This window comes from Lissotriton vulgaris, chromosome 7, assembly GCF_964263255.1.
Source record: "Lissotriton vulgaris chromosome 7, aLisVul1.2, whole genome shotgun sequence".
Taxonomy (NCBI): Eukaryota; Metazoa; Chordata; class Amphibia; order Caudata; family Salamandridae; genus Lissotriton; species Lissotriton vulgaris.
This window is the reverse complement of record NC_141695.1, coordinates 659,874,685-659,896,442: the sequence shown is the minus strand read 5'-3', so window position 1 is coordinate 659,896,442 and position 21,758 is coordinate 659,874,685. Positions and strand designations below refer to the sequence as shown.

The following is a 21,758-nucleotide window of genomic DNA, read 5'->3' as shown; positions in this document are numbered from 1 at the left end:
CAGAAACAAGGACAAAAACTACACCAAATGTCGTTTTGCATTTCCACGGTCAGTGTTATCAAAAGGAAGAGTTAACAATTTGATGTCATCGCTGCGACATAATGTAACGAGGAAATCACCCAAAAACACATACAATTTGAAAAGAAACGAAAAGTCCAAGTACATCAACGACTACAACCCAGTGATTTTGTCCATGTGGAATGCTAACATGGATATACAGTTTGTGGCTGACAACTGTATGGCTGTGGCTCGGTATGTGACGTCTTACATCACTAAAAAAGAAAAGACAGAACTGAAGGATATGTGGGAGGATATTTCCCATGAAAAGAGCCTCAGTAAGAAGTTGTACAGTTTCAGTCTGAAGATGTTGTCGCATCGAGAAATTGGAGCTTACGAATGTTCTGACCGGTTATCTTCAGCAAGTCTCTATGCCAAATCTAGGAGTATCATTTAGGCGAGTCTTGGTCTTGCTGCAACGCGTAATCGAGTTCTGAAACCTGTACGGGAAATTGAGTATTTGGCGGAGAAGGAGCCAAACAGTACAGATATTTTGAAGAGCAACATGTTGGATACATATTATCCAAATAGAAGCAGTCACCTGGAGAATGCTTGTCTGTATGAAGTTCTTCAAAATTACGTTTTCAAGAGGAACATCAAAGAAGATATTGATAAAGGTGTGTATGCTGTAATTGGAAGTGAGGGATGTCTGGTCAAGCAAAAAAAATGTCAATTGATAAATCATCGAAAATTGGATTGCGAATCTCCCGAAAGAAAAGAGTTTTTCTATTTAGCTCTTTTGCAACTTTTCAAGCCTTGGCGTGTAGAAGAGGAACTGCTTGGGGATTTCCTCTGTTACGAAGACTCTTTCAATGCAGCCGAAGAGTCCATAGAATGTCCTGTTTTTCCAAAATATCTACAAATGTTGAATGCAGAAATTGAGCAGGAAGCAACAATTGCAGCCGAGATTGCTAGAGACAGTTCTCAGGACAGTCAGAGTTCTGTTTCATTGAGTCAGGATCCACTAGGAGAACCAGTTATTGAAAATGAAGCTGCCACTGCCATGATTGAAGTGGAAAGAGCCATGGCACATGCTCAGAAGGATGCGGTTAACTTAGAAGAATTGGAAAGACAACTTAATGTTGAGCAGAGGAAAATATATGTCGAAGTTACCAACCAAATTGAGCATGGATTAAGTCATGAGAAGAAAGAGTGCTCATGTACGTCGTTGAAGCCTGTCCGACTGTATGTGAGTGGAGAAGCAGGAACTGGAAAAAGTTTCCTTATTAAAGCAATTTCATGTTATATGCAGAAAAGGACTGATTCATCACTGTCTTGTGTTGTGACCGCTCCAACTGGACTGGCAGCTCATAACATTAAAGGGATTACTTTGCATCGGTTACTGATGTTGCCAGTGGAGCATGATAACAAATTACAATACCATAAGTTATCTGGAGATGCTTGTTGTGAAGTATCTCGAGTTTTGAAGAAGATGAAGCTTCTTATCATTGACGAAGTAAGCATGGTTTCCAATCTCATGCTTGCTTTTGTGCATTTAAGAATGCAGGAAGTTCTTAAAACAGAGTATGATGTGTTATTCGGTGGCAAACACATCATTGTTTTTGGTGATCTTCTGCAGCTGACACCAGTGAAAGGACAACCAGTGTTTAAACTGCTTACACATGAAGATACCAAGAAGTGCCTAGGGAGCATTGGCAACGTTAACATATGGTTAAACTTCAGTTATGCTGAGCTGCGTGAAAATATGCGTCAGGCGAAGGACGAAGATTACAAGAATATTCTACAAGATATTAGAATCGGGAGAGTGACTGAGCGTGGTAAACAAGCTTTACATGCACGCTTACTGTCAAATTTATATCCAGAAGAAGACGTTTTGCCAGAGGATATTTTTCAGAAAATTACTGTGAAGAAATCTGGAATATGTTTGATGCCAACTCTTGCAGAATGTTCCATCTTCAACAACAAAATGTTGAATTTAGAAAAACAAGAGAGATTGTAAAACTTGAAGCTATTGACAAAATAGAGCATATGGTAGCAACAATTATTTTGTCAGAGAATTTGAAATCTAAATTGGATTCATTAGAGAAGACTATATCTAAAACTGCGGGTTTTGAAAAGACTTTGAATGTGTGCTTAAATTGCCGAATCATTTTGAGAAGGAATTTACATGTTGAAAGAGGTCTGGTAAATGGATCAATGGGTAATGTTGTTGATTTTGAGAAATACAGAAATAGAGATGGAATTGAATTTTTAAAAATTAAATTTGATGGCATTGAGGAAGTACAGCTAATTGGTCGTTGCTCTGCTAGGTTTTTGCTTGTTAAAGACTAATATGTTCGCCGTAAGCAGTTTCCTGTTTGCTTGGCATATGCGGTGACAATTCATAAATCGCAAGGTTTAAGTGTAGACACTGCTTTAGTGAATATTGGCAGTTCTGTATTCAAAGAGGGTATGGCTTATGTAGCATTGTCACGAGTCAAAACTTTATCGGGTTTGTACTTGATTGACTGTGATGTCACAAACATTTGTGCAGATCTAGATTGTGTTAAGGAATACAATAGGTTAAGAAGAGAGTATGCGCCACATTTGCCTCAATATCCTTTGATTGAGAAACGTGTGGTAGGCCGGAAATGAATAAATATCAGTAATAGTAGGGAGGTTGTAGCAAAAAGAGCAAAAGTCGATGAACCCAAAAGTGGAAGCAGGAATAAAATGAATTCTGTTGAAAATGTTGTTGGTTTTAAATTTGAAAATAGTTCTGGTGTCAACTGCTATGCTAATGTAGTTGTTAATGTTCTCTTTTCACTAGAGACTTTCAAAGAACAGATTGTGATCAATTCGGAACAAAGTTTATGCTGTTTGTTGAATTCTGTGTTAGAGAAATGTAGTGCTGATAAAACGAGAGTAGAAAGTGTGTCTGAAATTCGTTTTCTGTTAGACACATTCAAAGTCTTTTCAAAACCCGCAGTTTTCTGTTAAATGCAGCCGATCAAAACATGGAGTGCAGCCAATGTAAGTCTGGAATGCTGTCCACGTTAATTTTACGAAGTTATGGCCAGTATGTCATTTTAATGTTCCAACGATGTAGGCCTGATGGAACTAAATTGACAACTTTAATTAATAATTTTGTGGCTTCGCAGTTGTCAATATCAGGAAGGACTTTTAAAACTACTGCAATTATATATCATAACAGTCCTTCAACTAATTCAGGACATTACACAGCTTATTTGAAATCTGGAAACGGATGGTCATTCTGCAATGATTCTGTTTTAACTTTTAAAAAAAGGATTGCCTTTCCACCTTCAAAATTCTTACCTGGTGTTCTTACAACCAAAATTTTAGGAAAGGAAGGTTGGGATTTGTTTAGAGGAATTTACAGAGGTTCTAATGGCTCCTACTATATATGGCCTTGTGGATAATTGTAGTACAGAGCGAAAACTATTTGTTTTTATAAGCAAAGTCAAGCAGCAGATCAAAAAAAGGAGTAGAGGAAATGTAAGTCTGCAATGCTGTCCACATTATTTTTGAAAACTTATGGATGAAATGTCATTTTACAATTTCAACTACATAAACTAGAAGAAAATAAGTTGTCCAGTCTAATTAAAAATGTTTTTGCTACACAGTCATCGATTTCAGGAAGAACATTTGCAACTGCAGTTATTACATAATATGCTGGTCCTTTGACAACATCTGGATATTACACAGCTTATTTAAAATTTTAAAAATGGCTATTCTTTCAGCAAACATTACTAATTGAGTATGAAGCATTGTTGCCTTTTAACTTGATTTTTGAAGTCAGGATTTAGGGTAGGTAATTGGACTACAATGATTCTAGGTGTTGCTGTAATTTAGTGTGCTGTGTCAAATTGCTTTGTATGTCTCAGTTTTCTTAAAACAATTGAGTTTATCTTTCAGAAAGTGGCGGGCAGAAAATAGTAACAGCACAACTGAGTATAAGCTGTTCATAGGATATCCTTTGACGTCATAGAAAGTAAGTTACTTTGGAGAAGTTCCTATTTCTGCTTATTTATATTATTTGGGTTTTTTAAACACAATCATTTTGATTGTGTTTTTTTTTCCCCGCTGTTATATGATGAATACCTTCAACTCACTGTTTTCAGTGAAATTTGATTTTTTCTGATAACAGCAAAAATAAACCATTAAATATGTTTAATTAATTTTCTACTTTGAATTGTGATTTTGTAATATGTATATGGATTGGTGTGGCTCACTGATTAGAGGCGGTAGACCCAGAAGCAGAGGTCGGCCTGGGACCAGGGTTCAATTCCTGACGTGGCAGGATCTTGGGCCTTGGTCAGCGGACTCGATAATTTTTGCTTCGGTGCCTACTCCAACCATGGGTCCCACTCAGCAACTTTGGGTAATAGCTTGCTTAATCTCAACTAACAGCCCCATCAGCGCCGGGGATGCCTGGCATCACCTTGGGGATGCTCAGGAGGGTTTATCTCACAGGGAAAGCCAGGATGGGTTCCCCAGCAAAATACAGTGCCGGGACGCTTCTTTGCTGGGTCAGCTGTACGCTTTACTAGTATACCACATTTAACATTTAACATTCATTTTGTCTTATGCTCACTCTTTTTTACCATCTTGTATTAATTTAAATTTTTTTGTTCTTTCTTACACAGATAAAAAGTATGAAAATGACAATACAGTACGGTAATGACAATTATAAGGTAAGCGTTTAGTACTTTTTACGTTACATGTCTATCAGATTTAACTTTTATTAGTTCCTCTGCTTCTTTTTTTTAACCCTTAGTTTCCTGTCTTTGCTACTTCCTTCATTTCTTTTTCTATTACTTATTTATACTACTCTTTTCACTTCTTTTATCAGTCCCTCTTTCTACAGTAACTGTGTGTTACTCGCTCTATTTTTCTTTCTTTTCACATTACTCTCTATTTATTAATTCGTCTTTTTTTTTTAAATATTTTTTTTACTTCGCTCCCGGTTCGCGTACTCGAACGCTAACCGGGAAGCGTATCAATAGAAATAGAGGATGCTAGAGTGCTAAACATTCTAGCTATTTTTTTTGAAAAGGGAAGGTAGTTCTGAAAAGAACTTTTTTTTTATTATTTTTGATGTTTTATATTTTTTTTGAATTTTTTTGAGGAAGGAGAAACAAAAATTATTTACTTCAAAGGGCTCAACAGGAGCAACAAAAAAAAAATTACTTTCTAGGACGTTTTAGACATTGATGATTTTCAAATGATCTATTTATTAAAGTAATACTCATTTCTCCGCATGAAATTAATTTTCCACACTGTACACAAGTCAATCTCATCTGCCCAAAGTTCTTTTGCAGATTTGGAACCGTTTCCCTTGCCTCTGACTCACTTATTGTAAAGTCATTGGTGGATGTTTTTGCCGGTCGGGGGTTTTCCACCAAATCTCGAAATTGCGCTTTGGAATAATTAAGAGGGTGCCAAGTCTCCATGTGCCGATGCATGGTATAATTACCAAAGCTATATTTTTTTTCGGTCCCTCTTGAGAGTGTTTTTTTGCAGATGACGCAGGTAACGTACCTAGCATTAACTTTCTTTTCATGAGAAGGAAAAGAAAAAAATTGCCAGATAAAATTCACTTTCACACGGGACGTTCTTGGCATTTCTTTCAGAAAGCCACTTGTCCCTTGCTCCTGTTCCTCGTCTTCCTCTTCTTCTTCTTCCTGGTCGAAGATGACCTGGCTAGTCGGTCCTCTCTTCTTTGGTGGTGGTGGAGGTGGTGGAGATCCACCAGCTGCAGCTAATAGAAATGCCATGTCTTATCAAACAAAAACAGGTCTTTCTCTCATATAAATGAAAGTCGGAGTGAGGAAAAAAGGTGGGACTTTCATCATTTGAGAAAACAAAATGTTCTAAACCAATGAAAAGTGTTTGTTTTACGTCATATGATCAAGCGTTCCATCATTAGGAAACTAAAAGTAAAATCAACCAATGAAAAGTTTTATTAACTAGTCACATGACCTGTTATGCTTACGTTCCGCGTTCCGCACCGCGCCTTGGATCGATTCCGGGGCTTTACGTTTCGCGCCTTTGTTCGCGTTCCAGAACGCTTCCGGGTGCGCTAACGCTGCACGTCATAAGGGGCATTACGTAGAAACGCGATACGTTGCGTTTACGGGACGCGTCACGATGTGCCTTTCTAACGCGGTATTTGCACTAACGGAACGTTTACCGATTCGCGGACCGGCAACGAAACAAGAAAAAATAATTTAAACTATAATATAAATTGAATTAAAAAAATATAATACAAATATATATAAAAAATATTTGTGAATTAGAATAAAAATATATGTTACAGCTATAGATATTAGCTTTTAAAAACCAATGAAATTCACTGAAAAAACCATTGGTTATAGACCATATATAGTTAGGAATTAGCATTTACAAAACCTTAATTTACTCGCACAAAACCATAGAAATTCGAATATATAGTTAGTTGCAATAACTATATATCGCGCACCCGCAATCCACTGCTGATGATGTCACATATTACATCATTCATGACATGGTCAGTGACATCACTGATGACATCTCAAATGACATCAATAATCACGTCACTGATGATATAATTGATGTGATAATACAATGCACCTCCTCACACTCTAAAATAACCTCTGTTACACCCAGTGTTAAATACAGAGTTTCATTTTTTGAACCATTGACACACCAATACCAGTTACTACATACGCACTCACTGATTCCTACGTCTACACACACATTCACTCATTCACCCATACAATCACTCATACATACAGTCACTCATTATTACAACACTATCATATGCACTCATACACCTATGCAGACACTCAAACACTGCCACTCATCCATAGAGTTACTCACACACCTAGTCAGTCCTGTAAATAATCAATCACACTTCGATTTCCTCATCTATACAGTTAAACACAGAACACCTTATTTATTCAAACATATACTAATACATACTTACTCTCTTATACAATTACTGATACAAGTACACATTGATGTGCACAGAGTCACACACCTCCCAGCCAGCCACACACACACTCAGTCTTCCATACAAATACTTGGGCAACCAATCAATAACCCATATAGCCACTCATATAGCTACTGATCAAACCATGCAGCAGTTTGCACAACAACAGACATATTGATGCACACTTTCAGACAGTTTAGTCACTAATCCATGCATTCAGTAAGACACATTTATTCACTCACTCAGTCAGTCACGCACCTACTAAATCCTTCATCCAGACACTTATACATCCACTCATTCTTCAATATGTAAGACATATTTAAACTTTACAGAAACATACAGTCACTGGATGTTGTCATCAGTGATGTCATCAGTGATGTCATTTGAGATGTCATCAGTGATGTCACTGACCATGTCATGAATGATGTAATATGTGACATCATCAGCAGTGGATTGCGGGTGCGCGATATATAGTTATTGCAACTAACTATATATTCGAATATCTATGGTTTTGTGCGAGTAAATTAAGGTTTTGTAAATGCTAATTCCTAACTATATATGGTCTATAACCAATGGTTTTTTCAATTAATTTTCTTGGTTTTGTAAATGCTAATCCCTAACTATATATGGTCTATAACCTATGGTTTTTTCAGTGAATATATATATATATATATATATATATACACAAATCGCCGCTTGTATCTGCCTCTCCTGGGCAAAAAAGATGAAAAGTGGACCCAGAATTAAGTGCCAATCAGTTGTGCTTTATATTTCGACCAGACAGTCCGCCATGACGCGTTTTTACTCCAAATCGTGGTAAAGGCATACATTGTAAAAACATATGCGAGCTAAAAAAAACATGCAGGGTACAAATGCGTGGTAAAGGCACGCAGAGTATTTCCCTGTGTTGTTCCATCATACAACCGCAAAATTATAAAATTATTACACTACAACTAAAAACTAGAAGAATGAAATTTAAAAAATTAGGTTACAACATCCCAGTGAAACCTTTTCACAACATGAGAAAACATTTCTCAAACATGTTCCTCTCACTTGATCTTACACAAGCATTGACCACACAAAATGGACTTTGCAAGTTACTCCGCAATACAAATTTCATGCTCTGTAAATGTGAATTATGTATGACGTTCTACTGTGCCAATGCTAACTCGCAATCTCCCGTGCATATGAATGTATTATTCCACGGGAGAGGCTGCCCATCCCACCCAGCTATTGTGCCCTCGATTATGATATTCAGTGTCTAAGATGTTCCCTGGCAGAATTTGTACTGTCAGAAAAACATTCTTGGAACAAATTGTAAACAGACGATTGTTAACACTATTTAGTCACACCCATGTATATATGTTAACATTGTCGAGTTTTACTATTATGAAGTCTTAAAATGTCATTATGAGTCTAAAGTAATGAAGAGCGTAAACCTGAATCAATAAAGATAAATGGACTTTACCTTGTGACAGTCTTGTCCAGGGATAACTTCCTGAACATACACTAACGGTCCTTCTGATCTGTTCACGCCGCCCATGATGCTCAGTCCGAGGCTGGTTCCCTTTGTCACCAAGATGGTATGAAAACCATCGTCACTACTAGAAAGGAAAGTACTGAAAGTTCAATGTCATAATTTCTAAATAATGGAAAATCATGGCAAAAGGTGCAATTGTCTGACAGCATGCCAATCCTTAACTAGTGACTACATCTGAAGCAAGACGCGTTTGGACATGAAATCTGTAAGAGACAGAAGATTTCGGGGGTCTAGGCATTAATCTCGGTTACACAGTGAGGATTCCTTCCATTCTAAACCAGACGTTTTATAACCGGATCAGAAAGGGGGAGTGAAAGGAGTCGGTTGGTAACAGCTAATCTCATATTAAATACACATCGTTTAGAATAAAATATGTACAAACATATGTTCTGCGACTCAGAGGCAAATGTTGGCATGCCAGTAAGCCATTTATTTAGCACTATAATAAATAGACAGCTTACCAGAGGCGAAAGTGCCTCAGATGTCCATGCTGTTCAGGGGCCACAGAGATACTGACCAGTACTGCCAGCTTGCAGCATCGGAGCATTAACACTGTTAGTCCTCTGTGGCCGATATGAGTAGCACTTAAGGAAGTAGCTAGAAGATTCTAGAATCAGGCAACAAACAGGGAAAAGTCGGAGCTAAAGCTGGTCAGTTTAACATCCAATGTCAAACTGGCATATAATCCGCAATGCGTACAGAAAATAGGTCAGGCATATATTTAACTGGATCCCTTCACTACCCCTTGTAACAACGCGTTTCTAATGGACCACGGACCCATGGGTCTGGTGAAAGAATGGCTGACAGAAACGTTCTCTTTACAAAAAAAAGCCAAGAGGTGATACTAAACCATTGGGATCATTAATGTAGAATGCAATTTTAGACTGCAAACTTTCTTATACCAGATTGGTGAAAAGCCCATGTATCGACTAGTAATTGGCAGACTTGTAAAGCATGCCTGGGAAGGAAAGAAGAGTGAGGAAGGAGGTCTGTGATACATTTTGTGAGGTATCCGTTGTGGGCTCTGTTGTTCACCTAGTGCCCCAGGTACTATTCTACTCCAAATGAATAAAGATAATGCCTTGCCTCTGGAAGGACAGGGAGAGAAGTCAATGCTCACTCCTGGTAACCGTACAGAGTTGGAACTTAGACACTGTATGGCACGCGTGATCATACTCAAACTCAGAGCCTCTCTTAGATCTGGTGAGATGGCTGATGGCTCCCCAGGTGAGTGGAGGTCATGGCTTCCACTCTCCTGATAGAGGACTTCCCACCACAATTAGAGAGCTTCAAAATGCAGGCAGGGATCTCTGTGTTTTCAGGGGAGCATCCAGGTTGATGGATCGATAGAAGGCACAGATGTTGACCAGGGGGCCGCTAGGTGGCGCGCACACACACAATGGCCGCACTGTCGTGAGGCTCCTGCAGCCCTACGTGAATATCCTTCATTTATCCTGCTCAGATGTCCTGCTGGCTTTTTAAAACTGTAGCCTGATGAAGCTATAGACTCGATGGGGACTCACTGAAAAAAATCAGCTGATTTGGGCCACTCCTGCTCCTGCTGTAACTCTGTGAAGATCCGGCCGGAATAAGGGACGGAGCGGTATGGTGCCCTGACTCGGCCTTCAGAGCTACGAAAGTCTGCTGCTTTACACGAGGCGCGCAGGCCTTGTGACGCGGACTAGGCGGAGGAACTGGAGAAGACGCCCCGATCCTCACAATTGATGGCTGCGCGCGAATGAGGTGGGCCCTACCTACTTGTTGCCTGTGAAGTGCTGTGGTTGCCGCGACGACGGAGGAGGGAGGTGAGCGGCGCTGCATGACCTGTGCCGTGGGCGCCCGGAGCACTTTGGCGTTTGGACACTCGCCACCATAACTATCCTGTAATTTGTAGCAGCGCTCGGAGAGCTCCCGGATCGGTTGCGCTACTTTACCTGCCAGGTGTCTTTGTGAATATGCGCTGGACAGTGCGCGGTTTCGCCTCTCCCACCCCGGTGTGCATTTGGATGACCGGGGCCCGCTGTAGTGACTGCACCGCTCCCGCTGCCTTGGCCCATCACGCCCCCGGCCTAGACCCGGCCTCCCTTGCCGCTGCAGCGGTGGTGTGACTTGTGTGCAATCTGGTGGCAGAGCGTCCCGAGGACCTGCCCCTTCATTTCACGGTGAGCCACATTGCAGTTGTTGGGGGTGCGGAGAGTGGGGCTGTGACTGTGGCAATGCCCCTCCCTTGACAATTTGGGGACGCAGGACACACCCCGGACTGGCGCCAAATTGAGTCAGGGTGCACAGTTTCATACTTTTCTGCGCGTTGTATTGCTGCTGATGCAGTGGTGCTGTTCGTGAGGGTGAAGGCGATGGCAAAGGTGAAATTACCAACATTATAGGTGGCGCTTTGGATCCTCTTCCCAAATTGCTGGCCATATGTGTGGAGGTCGCCTCAAGTGACTCTCCTGGCGTCTTGATGAGCTGATGCCCTGAGGTATTGGTGCACTATAACCCACTGCCCCCTTTTTGAACCCGCCAGACTGGCTTGACTCCCCCTGGGAGGATGCGTAACAACTGGAGCCGAAAGGCCTGATTGATCTGGGCTGCTCACTGCTGGCACACTGGGGGAACCGCGATCGCCTGGCAGACTGAGCACGCAGGTGGCAGGCGCTTTGATACACCCTCTGCATCACTCCTCCACCTACGACTGGCCCCTACTAGTTGCTGTGTGCATCGTCTCCTTTCATCGTGAGACACATGTAGAGGCATAGAGGATAAACGGGCGTGCTGTGAAACCAGGGCACCATGGGCAAACCAGATACCCGTCAACCCAAACTGAACTTTGAAGCGGCAAAGCGGAGTGCTCAGAGCCTGCAGGAGAACCAGGACCTGGACAACAGAAATGAGGCCCAGGGCGGTGTGACCGCGCAAACTACTGATGTGCAGAGTATTCTTCAGGAGGTTCGACAGGGGTTCGCTACCATCGTGGACAAGGTCATCACGTATGGACGCCATTGCGCACAAACTGGAGAAGCATGAGGACCGCATAAAGGAGACAGAGAGGAGCATCTCGGATACTGAGAATGCAACAACTCAGGTCACAACACAAGTCGCCCATATGGATAAACTTCTGAAACTCGTCGCTCCAAAGAAGAAGGACTTAGAAGCACGAAGTCGGCGTAATAATAGTCATATCCTAGGAATTCCGGAGTCAATCAACACAGGGAAGATGGAGGAGTACTTGGAATAATTGTTCTTATGCTCAGTTGGAGCGGAAGCTTTCTCCAACCAGTTCATAATAGAACGTGCACATCGCACCCTGGGGCCGCGCCAGCCCCCTGGCAGCACACTGCGTCCCATCATAGTGAGTCTTTTAAACTATAGGGATCGAGACGTTGCACTCCGTGTAGCGAGAAATAAACAACTGACCTATGATGGCAATACATTCTCCATTTACCCGGACTTTACCCCTACGGTCCAAGAGGAGAGACGCAAGTTCACGGAAGTTAAGAATAAACTGCGGCTTGCCCAAAATGATTATGCGCTGTTGTACCCTGCACGCTTCAGGGTCACGCACCAGTGTAAACTGCGGTTTTTCATCAAGCCACAACAAGGAGAAGAGTTCCTCAAACACTTGAAATGCACGAGTTGCAATAATGGAACTTTGTCGTCATCGCAGCAGTCCTCATAAATGGGAGCAGAAGATGACTCACAGTAACTATTGTACTGCTTATCATTGCTTTCTGAAAGGCGAAATGAGAAGATTACGATAGCTAGACAGCTAGAATTATGGTATTAATCACGTAAATTGTTCCGCTGACTGGTCACTCTGAGCTCTTTCCCATGCACGCTGGGCAGCCTCGGCTCCTCAGAGTCCAGCCCTTCCACCTGCAGTGGACTCTCCGAGCGGGGTGTACATGTGCTGTCACCTAGGGATACCCCCATGGGAATTCCCCTACTGTTGTTCACTGTATGGCTTGTGCAGTGTGTGTTTGGTCTCTTTTTTGTTTGTTTTCAATTGGAGAAAGGGAGGGGGGTGGGCGATTATTTCTGTTAAGTGGGGCTGCTTCAGTGGGTGGGGGGATCATGGGGGGAATGTTTTAGTTTACACGTGTTCTTCACAAAGCAGGCTGCTTTTTTTCATAGCTTAACATGGATGGCATGCAATTCAATTGTTGAGCTTTTGGTACAAGTTATGGCTATGCAGTATGTACACATTCATGAGCTGGGCTACACCCTTTGGGTATGAGCCTCTTCATTGACAAGCACATAGGCCCATGGCTGACACAGGTCCAGAGAAACTGAATATTGGTACATGGAACATCAGAGGTTTGGAAGATCCGCGTAAAAAGCGACACGTACTAGCCTATTTAGAAAGGCATCAAGTGCACATAGCTATGTTGCAAGAGACGCATTTTAATCCCCAGAGTGTCAACACTTTCGCAAGTAGGTGGGCGGAACACAGAATCTTTCCCTCTTATTCATCTTATGCGAGGGGAACGGCAACACTCATAAAGAAGCGTACACCTTTTCAGCTGGCTGGAGCTACCTGGGAAACGCAAGGGAGATATTGCCTGGCTTGGGGTACACTGGGTTCTGACTCAGTCACCTTGGTCTGCTGCTACGGGCCGAATGTGGATGCCCCGGACTGCTATACCGCATTATGGGCTAAGATCTTTGATATAGGCTCCAACCACATAATCTGGGGAGGAGAATTTAATGTTGCACGCAACCCAGATATTGATAGGTCTCACCCTTCCCCTCATCACTATACTAAAGCACGCACTGTCCTGCAAAACACGCTAACTACTTACCAACTGATTGATGCCTGGAGACATATTCACTCCACAAACTAGAGGGAACACACTACACTGCACAAGCGGCATCGTTGGTGCGACTTGATTATTTGTTCATGTCCCGTGGGCTGGACCCAGCCATATGTGGCTCGTACTTACTCAGACCACGCACCTGTCGAACTTACACTGTCCTCGGCAGATTACTGCCCCCACGCAATAGTTGGAGACTACACGCTCCTATTCTATTAGACTCGGTTTGTCAGGAGGAGCTGAGTGAAGAGGTGCGCTATTTTTTGTGCGGAATAAAGTTACACCTAGGGCATACTGCATATCTAAGGGGTCAGAGTAATCAAGGACATTACGAACACACTGAGCAAGCTGGAAACAGAACTCTAGAGACGAAATTGGCTTCACGCCCGGATATTTCCAACCTACTTAAATTTAGAGAGACACTCACAGAGTATATGGACTCGGCGCGGAGAGAATCACGCTTCAGGAGTAGATATTGAGTGGCCCGACGTTATGGGGAAGGGGAAAGGCCGGGCAAGGCACTGGCAGACACGATTAGAAAACCACGCTATTCCAACTATGTGTTGGAACTTGAAGGCCCGGGTGAGGTGGTATATAGAGACACTGCATGTAGGAAGGTGGACATCTGACTATGGTTACCCCCGAACTTTTTGCCTGGTGTTTAGCTGGTTTTTGACATAGTTGGCCTGGGATCCAGCTATTCAGGGCCCCAGGCTGATTGCTCTCTCCTTAAAATGGACTCCATGTACCTTAGGTGCATTACGAATTGGAACTGGTTCACCTTATTGGCCCCTGTAACAGTGTACCCTAGGTACCCAGGGCATAGGTGTTTCCAAGGCCTACCAGGGGCTGCAGCATGTATTGTGCCACCCCTGACCTGGCCTCCATATTTGACACAACTGGCTGATCACTCAGCTGGGGTAAGTTGGTGTAACCACCTCTTACTGAGATATAGTATCCCTATATCTAACCCTAAACTGGACACATATGTTCCTATCAGCCACTCCTATGGAAGGCCTCATCAATCCTGGAGGCAGAGTGCTTGGAAATATGTGAGATGGTGCTCTAGCATGAGCTGAGCCTGTCTGCAGCTGTCGGGAACCACTCCCTTAGCTGTTCCGGGATATTGCCATACCATATACTCTTAAGTGCATTATAATCCTCGCGGTTATATGCTAACTTTGGTTTGGCTTTATCAAAACATGTCGAGTAAGGTGTCATACGATTTGGAATACTATCCCCTCGACAGTTCTGTTGACGGGGGATAGCATTCCACCCTTCTAGAGGGACACGACATGTGTGTAGCCTTAACCCCGGTTAAAGTTAACCAGAGCCTTAGCATCACAAAATGGATGCTGCCACCACAGACACAAGTCTGACCTCCTGCTGCTGGGAGTCCTTCCAGCGAGGGAGGCTTGGACAAAGGGTTTCCTGCCTTGGGAGGTGCGAGCACCACCCCAGACAGGGTTTTGTGTATTGGGTAGGACAGGGCTGAATAGATTGAGACATGCCCGGGGCACACAAGGTGTCCCCGTGCATAAGCCAGTCCAAACCGGTCTTGGGACTTTCCAGAGCCAGGCCTGGCGAGGAGCTGGACAAAGGAAAGGGGGTGTAACCGCCCCCCTTCCTGGTTCCACCCAGAGGAGGGACCTAGTATGTTATCCACCCCTCAGATTGGGAATAAGAGTGGGAGCAGTGCCATTGCACAGCAGATCATCCTGAAATCAACTTTACACGAAGAAGACGACTGGACTTCGACATTCTGCTGCACAGAAGACTGAAGAGAATCTCCCTTGTGGCCTAGGAGTGGCCACCCTGTGAAAGCAGGTACCAACCAGCGAATCGACCTCTGCTTTGCCGCCGCCTCCCGCCGGAGCCCGAGCCCAGAGCCTGACAAGACCCAGACTCCCAGACTTCTCACAGCCCGATCCACAGTCCCTGCAAAGAAGGGACCCGTGGAGGCACCGAGAGACGTGGGACCGAACATCTTGGAAGACACCCGAAGAGCTGACTGCGCAGCATCAGAGGCATCCTCGACGTTGTGCTTTGGGGACTGAGAACCCCCACCACCGAGCAGCCCTTGCACCGAAGATCAGCCCCCCAGCATCTCCACGATCTGCGTGGGGCCCTTTTGCATTGTGCCACTCGACGCGCCATTCCGGCCACTAGCCACGTGGTCAGCGGCCATCTTGGCGACGAAACCGACGAACTACACAGCGGGTCTGGTTGCTCCAGACTTGCCCTCGCTCCTGTGAAACGGAGCACCCGCTCTGACCTTGCTGGTCCGAGTGGTAAGCCTTTTTCGATTCCTGCATGGCTTGCATTAGCCAAGGCCTGTTTGCTCCGATCAAGTTGCCGACACCGCCAACAGCGAGAAGCCTGCGTGGGACAGCTCGTGACCGACTCCTGGACGTCCTTGACCCCCGGTGTCCACGTGGCTGCAGAGAGAAGCTACACCTCAACGCCTGTTTGCACCCGACATCGCCTGGTTCCAATCTGGTTCCAGGGTAGTCACTGGCTAGTGACTTTGAACATTGTCCCCTCTGTTTTCAGGTCTTCACATCTTCAGATCCACCCTTGGATCCACCGAAACTCTTCACATCGAGCCGCCTGCAGCATCTTCAGCTCCAAAGACCATCGACCTGCGTGACGAAACCCGACACTACATCGACCCTATGCACCCGCTTCCTGTGGGTGAGGTAACTCAGCTCCGCCGGTGTTCCTACACTGGTACACACCTCTAGGGCCTGTGTCTCAAGTTTCAGCTTTCGAGGTCACTGGGAAGGTTCCGAACTAACTAACTTTGTACTTTTTACGCACCATAGACTTAACATTGGTGAGTGCGTACACTTTAAACACTGCACCCGAGTCCCGCGGGCCTTTCCCGACTTAGTCACTGCTAGTCCCGATCAGCTCCAGCGATTCCCAAGGCCATAGGCCTGTTTCCTTTTCGATTGGTATCTCTTATACCACTTTCTTAGTATATGGTTTAGGTGGCCCCTAGGGCTCATCCATATTGTGCAACTTTTGTGTATTTTAAACGGTCTTGTGTTGAACGCTTGTGCTTCTGTGCTCATAAAGAGTCCAGGGGATATTTGTAGTTAATAAATCTATATATATTATCAATATATATCTGTGTGGTGTCCTTTCATTTGGTATTCAAGGGGGTTGTGTATGGTAATACAGCTGGCTTCACATGCCTTTCAGAGTTTAGCCTAAGACTGCTTTGTCCACGTTACCACTAGGATAACTGGTCTATAAGGTTGACTTACAACCAATCATCATAAGGGTTGTTTGGACTGATACAAGGTGGTTCCAGAATTGGAAACATCATATATCAGGCCAACTTCTCACACTGCAAACATACTCTATGCATTTACCACGCATTATGCTCAATTGTACACCACAAATAGGGTAGATGATTTAAATCTGGAAAGCTATTTGAAGGATGTGACATTGAGATGGCTGAGCAATGTGCAGCGAAAGTTTTTATGTTCCCCGTTTGAGCTTGATGAGGTAAGGGACACAATCATGCACATGCAGTCAGTGAAGGCTACTGGTACAGATGGCATTCCCATAGAGTTTTACAAAACTTATATAGATCAGATGGCACCCATACTACGCAAAGTCTACAAAGATGCTTTGGACATTGGCTGCCTTCCTCCATCCATGAGAGAGGCCCTCGTCATTTTGCTTTTAAAACCAGGGAAACACCCCATCAGTGTGACTCCTACAGACCACTGTCCCTCCTTAATTGTGAAGTAAAAATACTGGCCAAACTCATCGCCACCCGACTTAGCTTACTGATGGAAAATCTGATTCTTCCTGATCAGTCTGGCTTTGTGCCCGGGAGAGCTACTTCCCATAATTTAAGAACCCTTTTCACTGTGTTAAATCAGGTCTCCTCTGAATTGCCCTTGACGGCTGTATTTTTAGATGCCACAAAGGCTTTTGATTTAATCGAGTGGGACTATATCTTTTGGGTGATGTTGCGAATGGGCTTTCCGCCCCTCTTTCTCTCCTGGATCCAACTACTATATCGCTCGCTAGTTGCTAAGGTGCTCAAAAATGGTTGCATATCCCAGGCATTCCTGATCACAAGGGGCACCCAGCAAGGATGCCCCCTATCCCCCTAACTTTTTGAGCTTGCGTTTGAACCATTAGCGGCAAAGCTGTGGCAGCGTCATAAAGATAAAGCACTGCGGTGAAATATGAGGCAGATATTAATATCCCTATATACGGATAATATTACTCTATATATTTGCGATCCCCAGCACAATTTAAATCCAATCCTCAGGGAATTCATTGTCTTTGGGGAAACTCTCCGGGATTCAAATCAATTGGGGTAAGTCCTGTGTCTTTCCCCGGATGGCTGCAACAGTTCGCTTCCCGTTGGATTATCCCTTAGAGTGGTGTGAGGAAGAGTTGCGGTATTTGGGCCTGCATGTCACGAGGGATAGGGACGAACTGATGTGCCTTAATTATGGCACGGCCCTGAAGCGCATAACGGATTATGTTTCCCGCTGGATTACACTCCCTCTTTCTACAGCGGGACGGGCGTCCCTAGTTAAAATGGTGATACTACCGCTGTATGACACACCTACAGCAGGAAAAAAACGCCGACTACTGTTACATGTACCGTCGCAGCGTGGCAATGCATAGGTCATATGTTGGACACCCCCCTGCTCTATTCTCCACTACTGCCTATCAGCCTACCATGACCCTTCTCCAAGAAGCAATATTTCATAATTTCGCAGAGCGTACGCACATTAAAACTTGCGGGGACCTGTATCATGAAGGCCAGTTTCGAAAGGCTGAGCATGTCTTTCAAGGCTTGCAGCAGACTCCGCTAGATGTTTTGTATACATATTTCTCAGACCAGGCATCCGTTCCCTCACCCCGAACTTTCCGGGAAGCCCCCAGTACTTGCTCCACTACAACTGACTCTTAAAAGGGAGACAGCCAAACGACTGGTATCACTGATATACCGCACAGTGCACACACAAAGAGAGGAACCGCCTGCACTAGCTAGAACGCGCTGGGGTGCGGAATTGGTACAAAAGGGGGTGGTGATGGACGGAGCATCTGAATCAATCAAACACTCACACCCAGTCAAAAGATCTGGGTTTAATCCATCACCGTTCTTTAGCCCACTCTGCCACCCCAGTTCAGACATGGCTATATGCAAATCAGTCTGACCCTGTGCCTTTTGACTGGTTGGGAGTGTTTGATTGATTCAGATGCTCCGTCCATCACCACCCCCTTTTGTATCGGGGTGCGGAATTGGGCTTTGACTTGACAGACGAGCAATGGTAATACTGCTCCTCGCAGATGGAGCAGGTCTCAGCTAGCACCAGGCTACGTATAATACACTACAAATTCCTACATAGATTGTATTACACCCCGGCCTGGATGCATAGGTATAATCTGCGGGATACAGATAGGTGCGACAGGTGTCAGGCCCCGGAAGCATATTTCTTGCATCTAGCCTGGAATTGCCCGGGAATACATGACTATTGGAGACATGTTTTTGAAGCCCTGAATTTGATGATAGGTACTCATATTGAGCCCACACCACTACTGGCCCCCTAATGTGCTATCTGTTAGCGCACCTGCGTGCGGACCCTGCAACAGAGAAAAAGATGCCTGCATCCTGAGGGTTTCTGAACACACACAACATTATTTGATTTGTATTCCCTTGAGGGTTGTGGTGCTATTGGTCTGTGTTGATTGAATTGCATATTGACACTATTGGACGGTCCGGAAATGCCCAGGATTGGACACTATTGGGGTCAACATGACAGCAGCTTATTATTGATGGAATGTTTTGCTGGTACCTGGTAATACTTACCTGACTGTTGACTTGTGTGATGCTTTGATCAACTGTAAGCTAATCCTTGATGTTTAAGTAAATGCTTCATTGTGCCTTACTGAACAACGGTGTGTACTCCAATACTCTTAGATGTTGTGAAATAGCTGTACAGATAATGTGCCAACTATTGTAAGCGTAAATGACACACATGTATGGTTTGTTTGGAAGATAATAAACAGAAGTTTAAAAAAAAAAACAGATGTTGACCAGAAGATACTATGTTTGACACCTCCTATCTGCAGAATATTTTGCTCTCCAAGAACAAATGCCCAAAATAGGAGTTTTTTCTTGCAGAACAAAATAGCGGAAGTCTGATGCGCAGGATGATTTCTCTATGTACGTGGGTGCCATTGTGCGACATCCCTACCGATGAGTACCATGTTTTGCATGGTGGATACTGGTAGGGAAAACAAAGGATGGTTGCCCACCCTAAATATAGAATACATTAAAGTATGGATGGAATGTTTGAATTAATCTCAACCACGTATACTTATTCTGGCACGCAATTCTAGTCCATTGTTTTCTTGGCCCCCATGCCACCTCAGATCAGACCCACCCATACTCAATCAGCCTTGGTCCTGCGCCAATAGAAACAGTTCAGGCTGAACTGCAAAGTCATCTCTGAACAAGAACATAAGCAACTCAAGTTTCAGTTTCGGCCTATTTGGGCCACTTAACACTGCTCCCTTTTTTTGCCAAGGCATTGAAAAAGTATGTGAATGTGGTCATCACTGATTTTATCGAGACCTCTAATGCTCTTCATCCCAGTCAATCGGGTTTTAGAGCTAATTATAGCACCAAAACGGCCTTACTGGTGGTTACTTAAACTATTAAAGCCACCCTTGATAGAGGATGCAAGGCAGTATTGATACTGCTGGACCTCTCAGGGGCTTTTGATACTGTGCCCCATGGTCGACTCTTACAGAGACTGAGGGAATGCGGTATCGAGGGCACGGTTTTCAGGTGGTTCTTCTCTTTTTTAGCACATCGTCAGCAAACTGTATGGTCTCCCCCTTTTTCTGCAGATATTCCTCCGGTGAATGTGGGAGTGCCTCAGGGCTCATTTTTGTTTAATATTTGTATGGCACCATTGGCACCCCTTGTGGAACAATATGGGGCAAAAGTTATAACTTATGCTGATGACTCCCAATTGTTGTTCACGTATGAGAAGGATGAGCCATTTAATGCAAATTCAATCCATCTATGTTTGACTTAAGTATTTGATTGGTTTCAACAGAATCAATTATCTTGTAATTCCTCAAAAACTGAAATAATCTTCTTCGGGCATTCCCCAGGTGATGAACAGCGGAATTGGTGGCCTCAGTATCAATTCCCTCCTGCCTGCCCAGTTACCTGCTAGATGCTTGAATCAGATCTTTCCATGAAGTCGCAGGTGCAATCTGTGGCTGGCATGTGCTTTGAACTTCTAAGAATGATGAGAAACTTTCCACCTCTGCTCCCTTTGTCCCATAGGAAAACTGTGGTCCAAGCCCTGATTATGTCCAGGTTGGATTATGTTAATGCTCTGTACCTGGGAATCCCTAACTATCTATTGGGCTGCCAACAGGTTGTACAACACGAAAAGATACTCCAGTAGACCACGAATTGGTCAATTAAGTGAGGTTTAGGAAACTGTACCTGTGGTCTAAAGATAAAGAAGTAGGAGCTACTCAGATGGTTAACCTATAAGGTTGTGTATAACGCAACCATGTGTGTTAGGGAAATAAACTCACTTATTTATATGACCCTCACACACCCTAGTGGTGTCATGCTTCATCATCGGGTCACCCGACCCCTACAAGTCGGGGTGGGCTCAACCACAGTATTGGGAAGCTCTTCTGATATATTCGAGGAGGGGGCTAAACTTAAGATAAATTAAAATCACCTAGACAGATCCCCGGTTTCCCTTTATTTTGGGGTCTATCTAGGAAGTTAAAAAATGTATAATAATTATTTATACAAGTGGGTCGTATCAGGATATTATGGTCCTATGACCCTAGTGTCAACATGTTTCAGTCCTCTGTGGCCGTAAAGGTCCCGGACTTTCTTCAGGGCAAGGAAGCCCCCTATGTGAGGTAAAGAAGGATGGGGTTCCCTATCCTAACAATGTGATGAGGGCAGAGTAGCTGCTCCTCACATGTAAAATGTACTGTTATGTGTGAGCTGCCAGGCTGCGTCTGAGGAGAAAAACAAGAAATAACAACATCATGTACTTCTGTGCAGTTATCTGTTTTCGATAGTGACATCTGTGGTCAAAAACGCATACCATTGTTGTGAGCATGCCTCAGGTTTAAATAACACGCTTATTTTTAGGTGTCAACCCCTACTTGTGCCACTCTAGTACATGCTTCCGTGACATATAATAAATTACGTGACGGGATCAATGTTACTGTGGCCGAGTGATCGCATTTGATTGTATTACATTCAATAGTGATTCATGTATGTATACATCTCATCTTAACACATGCACCTAAAGAGTTAGTCTCAATCATATCCACTCGACATTAAAAAGCAATACTCAATTACTTTAGATATCCTTCACCT

At 43.8% G+C, this 21,758-nt stretch overlaps 1 protein-coding gene across 4 annotated transcripts in view; it reads right to left on the bottom strand.

The window, feature by feature from the left end:
• Positions 1 to 21,758, bottom strand: part of STXBP4 (syntaxin binding protein 4) — a 553,950-nt gene that overhangs the window by 481,724 nt on the left and 50,468 nt on the right. For 2 of the 4 annotated variants that reach the window (XM_086930861.1, XM_086930862.1), the window contains one exon: positions 8,460 to 8,595. In XM_086930861.1, the coding sequence (XP_086786987.1) occupies positions 8,460 to 8,595 (136 nt within the window). The remainder of the gene's footprint in view (positions 1 to 8,459; positions 8,596 to 21,758) is intronic. The other 2 variants (XM_086930863.1, XM_086930864.1) reach the window with 1 other exon arrangement.